The sequence below is a fragment of the Pygocentrus nattereri genome, chromosome 6 (genome assembly GCF_015220715.1).
Source record: "Pygocentrus nattereri isolate fPygNat1 chromosome 6, fPygNat1.pri, whole genome shotgun sequence".
Taxonomy (NCBI): domain Eukaryota; kingdom Metazoa; phylum Chordata; class Actinopteri; order Characiformes; family Serrasalmidae; genus Pygocentrus; species Pygocentrus nattereri.
This window is the reverse complement of record NC_051216.1, coordinates 38,960,852-38,967,528: the sequence shown is the minus strand read 5'-3', so window position 1 is coordinate 38,967,528 and position 6,677 is coordinate 38,960,852. Positions and strand designations below refer to the sequence as shown.

At 39.7% G+C, this 6,677-nt stretch overlaps 1 protein-coding gene across 1 annotated transcript in view; it reads right to left on the bottom strand.

Moving 5' to 3' along the window:
* Nucleotides 1-832: 832 nt before the first annotated feature.
* esyt3 (extended synaptotagmin-like protein 3) overlaps nt 833-6,677 on the bottom strand; it is a 34,246-nt gene continuing 28,401 nt past the window's right edge. Inside the window, exons 17-23 of the mRNA XM_017695083.1 lie at nt 5,928-6,077; nt 5,212-5,627; nt 3,920-4,018; nt 2,500-2,631; nt 2,317-2,422; nt 2,168-2,217; nt 833-1,249 (exon numbers count right to left, since the gene is read on the bottom strand). Of these exons, the coding sequence (XP_017550572.1) occupies nt 1,195-1,249; nt 2,168-2,217; nt 2,317-2,422; nt 2,500-2,631; nt 3,920-4,018; nt 5,212-5,627; nt 5,928-6,077 (1,008 nt within the window). The 3' untranslated portion in view covers nt 833-1,194. The remainder of the gene's footprint in view (nt 1,250-2,167; nt 2,218-2,316; nt 2,423-2,499; nt 2,632-3,919; nt 4,019-5,211; nt 5,628-5,927; nt 6,078-6,677) is intronic.

Here is a 6,677-nt window from a genome sequence, read left to right as displayed (position 1 = left end):
TGTCCAATAGATTGTTGTTGGCAGGGGGGGGGGGGGGGGGGGGGGGGGGGGGGGGGATGGGGGTGGGGTTGGGGCATAACATTGCAGTGTATGCTGGGAATTGTAGTGCAGCGCATTGGAAAACGGGTTTATATTAATAGTAAAATTTTTATAATTTCACAAGCCTGATAGGATTGTGGATCATAAACTCACACACAAGGTAAGTTGAAATTCAGAGTATTGGAGGTTTCTCATGGACTCCTAGCTATTATTACTACTACTACTACTGCTATTAATATTAGTAGTACTTTATAGGTAGTTTGACCAGAGGAAGATGGGTCCCCCTTTGTGAGCTTTGTTTCCTCCCAAGGTTTCTTCCTCGACTCTGAGGAAGTTTTTGCTTGCCACTGTCACCTCTGGCTTGCTCAACTGGGGGTTTTTATATTCACGTTAAAACCTTGTCTTTACTGGAATTCTGTGAAGCTGCTTTGTGACCAAATCAGTTGCGCTATACAAATAAATTTGATTTGATTTGGTGACAACTGGTGTAAAGCACTGTACACATTGTGTTTTTTGTAGTGCATAAATGATTTATAATTGCTGAATTAAAAATGGCTCTAGCACAATCTTTGTTTCCCTGCTGTTAAACATATTGGTGAGTCATTGCATTTTACGTTTTGCCATAGATCAGTCTTTCTGAACTCCAGATGAGGGGGTCTGTTGCTCTGCACAATCTACACAGGGGGGCAATCAGTCACACCAACAATTTACTACTAGGCAGTAGACCTCAGCTGAACACACTACTGGAATCTCAAAATCAGTGCACAACACTAAAAATGACAACAAACAGCACTTCATTTTAACATAAACTTTACTAGACTTTTTACAGTGATATTTGACCCAGAAACTCCTAAAGTTTTTGCATATTTATATATACAAGTTCGTCCTCCGTCTTGTACATTATGAACTATTACAAGAAATATTATACACACAAAGCAACACAGTGTTATAAAGTTAAAGTACTGCCTCCAGTTTGTGAAAGCATTCAATCCAAAACAAAGTGCAAAAGACAACATGGCTGTTGGCTTCATCTTTAATATGAACCCTCTTCCAAAAATAAATAATCAATCTGGGAACCTGGAGACTTTTCTATTAAAGTAGTTCAGGAAGAACAACAGAGTTGTAGCATATGAAGATCTTCGTAACAGTTCCTTATCATGTGGATGGTTGACCTGCATTCTTCTTCAGCCCAGGCAGAGTGAGCTCATACCTGAATAGAGGCGAGATAAATACATTTTCAGATTCAGGCTAAACGGCTTCTCTCAAAACTCAAATGGTTGATCATGTGTTGATTTCTCCGTGGGTTGGATGGGAATGAATAAATAAACCCCAAAGAACCTTGTGAGATGGGTGAGAGTCCATGTGGGAAAAAACTCCATGTGGGAGTGTTTGTATTCTGACAACATTTGAGCATGTGAGCATCTTCTTTTAACATTTTATAGGTTTAAATATAAAAGTGGTTTAATTTAATATTTAAATATTGGAGATTTACAGGTTCAGAAGTCCTTTTTGTTTGAAAAAAATAAAGATAAATAAATAGCCTCTCTAATTAGTGAATTCATTAGTTCAATTCAGTATTAGGGAATTGTCCTAAAACAAAAACAAACAAACAAAAACAACAATATTGGAAAACTATCCTAAAACAATGTCTCAGATATCAGGCAGCATATTCATAAACATTTCATATAATAACTTTCTGTGAGGGATGTTTTAGAGGTGGATGTCTGGTTCTTATCACCACCACTGTAAACAAAGTTTCTCTAGAAAGGAGCATTTCACACCAAAAAGGCTGAATGACTTTGCTTATATCTTGAGTATTTAATTATATAGAAGTTTTGGTATATCAGTCGAAGGTCTAATGTGGCCTAGAGCGGTATAAAGCCCCCAGCTTTGAGCTGCATTATCTGGAGTGATGGAGTTTCATCCAATACTCTTGGGATGAGTCAAAGTGATCCAGAACTAATCATCCAACATCAGCACCTGAACTCTCTAATGCTCTTGTGAATGCTGAATGCAATTAAATTCTCACAGCAGTGTTTCAACATCTATTGTAAAACCTACTCAAAACAGTAGAAGTAGAGGACAAACACAGCAGACGTTTGGGTATATAATGCAAATCTTTCCTTACCATTCAATGGAGCCCTTCACAATATCTATCTGGGACAGTTCGATCAGCACCTTAAGAGAGAGGACAGATGGAATTGTGAGCAGTTGTGAAAGACAAAGCTTAACATTTAAAATTGTGACTTTGAAAACATGACACCATGTCGTTCTCACCATCCCAATCTCTTTCCGTTCTCTAGTGTGGAACATTCGATTGTTCTTCACGGAAACATCCAGCGTCCTGGTCTTGGCCTCCTCTAAAGTCACCGAAAACTCAAACCTGTACAAGTATGCATGTCAGTAAGAGTTATGCGGTTTGCTTATGTGTCGCAATGAGTAGTTCAGACAAGCTCTCACTTCTCTTCAAAGACAGGCTCCACCGTCTTCCTCTTCACCTGTGTGCGCATACGGTTCTTCCATTTTTGGTCTGGCAGCAGGTAAATGCGAACGTAGGTGTCTGAGCCATTCTCATTACACTGAAACAGGTCCCTAGCAAGCAAAGTTAATGGTACACAGCATTTATATTTACCATGAAAACAACTGCTGCTACAGTGAGGGGAACAACTTTTCAGACAGTTTTGCTTTGGTTATTTAATATAGTTCCCGTCCATATATCCCCATCAAATTTACACACATAATGACTTTTGACTTTGTATGTACACCTATGACCAATACAGTATGTATTGTACATACACAAACACATAAACTAAGACACGTGTAAAAATATGTATGGAAAGTTCGTGGACAGGTGCACAGTCAAGATTTCTCTCAGACTAATGATAAGCCAGCAGTCACTCATAAAGAGCTGCAGGACGGCATGAAAGCTGGTACGCTGCTCCATTCACGTTTTCTTTGATGCTGTGTAATGTTCCATTACTTTTCACACTCCACATCACGATGCACCCACCTTCATTAATTACTGAGGGTGTTCTTGGGATCACATCAACCCTTCTTAGATTAGAGAACATGGTGTCTCTGAGATTCTTTTAAAGTGAAAGCTGTTCACTTTAGGGTGTTTGAACGGAGATACGTGCAGCCCATTGCTTATTGTTCTCTGTATAACTGCTGATGTTGGAGGAGAATTTAACCTCATCAACCAAAAAAATGAAACAACCCCAAACATACAGCCAAAACAATTCAAGACTAGTTTCTAAAAAAAGGTGAAAGAATCTCACTGGAAATTGATGGAGGATTTTGAAATTGCAAGTTCATCAGTGGGACCCTCGTAATTTTGGTGGCTTGAAATTTAACTAGGAAACTGCTAAAAAAAAAGAAAGAAAGAAAGAAAGAAAGAAAAGCGAATTACTCCTTAATGTCTCGAAGCTATAATGGCCAACAAGTACTAATGTTTTAAACATATTTTTGATATTGCTCATATATTTTTTGTTCTTATTTATCAGTACAAAGTCAAAAGATATGTGTAAATAGTGAAGTGGTTATCTGCCCTGGAAGTATATTAAATAATAAAAACAAAGGAATGAAATGTCTTAATACTTTTCCCGTCACTTGTATTTACTGATGAACATCACTGAATGACTTCTAAAATATCCAACTCATTTTTAACCTTAGATTCTGTTAATAACTGTTTCCTAGCTTTCATGCCTTATTAACTGTTACTGCAAATAATACTCAGTATTAGCAATTAGAACATTATGTTTTGGGGTCAATTAAAAGGTTCTTTTAAGTTAAATTTCTGCCCAGCTCATTTCTTCTCTTATTCTCTATGAAAGCTTCATAAATGTTAAACGTTACAATAAACTGTTGAAAATCGGCTCACTTGCACCCGTTGACCGTCACAATGAGCTTCTTTCTCAGGGGGACATAACGAATGGTCAGCTGGATCTGGCCAAAGCTTCCATGGTGATTTAAAAGTGCTCTATAACACAGAATATTATAGAAAATAAGAATAATATATAACAGATGAATGCCATAAACACAGTATGCCACATTTGTGCATTTAGTTGTTGTTGCCACATCACTGTAAGTTCCATGGCATAGCAGATACAGTGAACTTTATCAGCTTTATAAACACTCACTGGCCACTTTATTAGGTACACCTGTTCAATTGCTTGTTAACACAAATAGCTAATCAGCCAATCACATGGCCGCAACTCAATGCATTTAGGCATGTAGAGGTGGTCAAGACAACTTGCTGAAGTGCAGACCGAGCATCAGAATGGGGAAGAAAGGGGATTTCAGTGACTTTGAACGTGGCATGGTTGTTGGTGCCAGACGGGCTGGTCTGAGTATTTCAGAAACTGCTGATCTACTGGGATTTTCTTTATTATTACCTAATAAAGTGGCCAGTGAGTGTATTTTCTACAGTATTGTTTATATTGTTTTCAGAGTTCAATTTAACAACAACTTTTAACTGCAGTCATTGTCCAAATTGTGGATGAAAAAAGTATATCTGGAAATATATCTGCAAAATCCAAACATTTTTACATAAGCACAGAGTTGATCCATTTATAACTGCAAAATGTAAGTATTGCACATATGTTGCACATCCAGCAATCAAATAAATCCTGGTCTACAGCGGTCCTGATGGAGTCCTGACCAGTAAAGTACAGGGTCCTTGAATATTGTAAGTGGAACTGATAAAACTGACAATAAGTGTAGATACAAGGAGGTCTACGTAATGAAGGTGCTGGTCTGTGTATCCTTTTTCCAGGTAACTAATGTATTGTCAGGTTCTTCATAGGCACTTCTTATAGTGATCTGTAGGGGGCACTAAAAGCTTTGTTCTTCTGTCTGCAGTCTGCTGCAGGATATCCTGCAGTTTGAAAATACGAGTATGCTGCTTTGTCATTCCCAGTGGCTATTGGAACCAAACTGATACTAAGGAAGTGAAATGCAAAATTTAATTAGCTTGTGCAAGTAAATGCCGTGCAAACCAAAAACCAATGAAAAAATATGTGATTTCAATGAGCGTGTGTAGCCTAGATTAACCTGTAATAAAAAATCCAAAATGATGGGTAATTCTCTCAGCAAATACTGTCCATCTACACACGAATCCACTTATGTCCACAATGGTGCTAGACATCACATATCAGAGGTGAAGAAACTCACTCTGGGTATGGGGTGCTCTCGGCCAAATCTAAGCGAGAAGAAGCAATGGAGTTCTCAGAGAGGAGGCTGTGGGAGTCATAGCGCCGCATGCGGGACGGTGTGGAGGGTCCTGGGCGCCGGACATCTGAGGACCGTAAGGAGCCTCTCCGGTGGGGGACATATTCCGTCTGTAGTGCGCTGGAGGAGTTGACCACAGCTTGGCCATCTGTGGTGGATGCAGGAGTCTGGGGCAGCGTGGGGGTCTGGGCTTTCTGCTCAGGCTGGGAGGACTGAGATGGAGGCTGGGTGGAAGGCTGGGGTTTGGTTTGGGGTTGCTGTTGTAAGGGCTGAGGTTGGGGAGTTTTAGCTTGTTGCCCCCGAGGTCGGGCTACTGGAGGGTTCTCAACCTTGGGCTGGGGCCTCTCCAGCTTCAGGAACTGAGATGGAGGAAAAGAGTTTTACTGAGACTAATCAGTCAAGACATGTTTAGTGTCTGAAGTTTGCTTCTTAGTTTTGCACTGGAGCAATGAGGTAGCTAACATTAACTTCTGTCAATTAGTGTTGTGCAACCTGCATGCCTAAATCATCACACACAACAACATCATCAGGCTATTCTCAATTTGAGTCACTGGCAATTGATGTGACACCCTAATCATTAGCAGGACTGTCCACATACTTCTGGCCATATTCATCAAAGGCAGTCATTAGAAGCGCTGATCTCAGTTCCAGAAACTTACCCTAAGAATAACTTTCATCTTGATCTGGCTATTGGCTCCCGACCGTTCCAGGTGGAAGCGCTGGTCCAGGGTGAGGTCAGAAGCGCTGAGCAGCCGGCCTAGGGACAGAGTGAGCATGCCCAGAGACGTCTTCTTCTCAGGCACCATCACCTGAACTCACAGAGGAGAAAAATGTCATGAAATGGTTGCAAATTTCACTCTGAGTGGATGTTTTTGGAACTGTGAGGAAAGTACCACATTACTGCTGCCACCAATTTATTTTGTCTTCTGGTCTGCTACCATAACAAGTGGAGTTGTGGTGCTCAAAAAAAGGTCAAATTTGACAGGTCATCTTGTCTTGGCTATTTCCATTATCAATGACTCTGACAGTAAAGGAATGTTGATTTGTGGCTTTCTTGCACATCAAGTTAGAAAGAACCTGTTTTCACAAATATATTCCCCTGGATAACACTTTATTGAAGAGCAACATGCATAAGCCTGTTGATGAAAACTTATTCCAAAGTTAGTCGTTATAACTAAAAAGAAATTAAAATGAACAAAAGCATCCTTTAGGATATCTGACGCTTGTTGGAATAAGCCTTTATAAATGATTATGTTTGTCAGATGTCATGAAGCACTTATGCAGGTTTCATGTAGTCTTATGAATGCTGCCCTTCAGGAAAGTGTTGTGTTTTTCTAGTACATATATGAACATATATGAACTCTACATTCATTAAGATGGCAAAGCATAACCCAAGTAGTGGTCTGGCT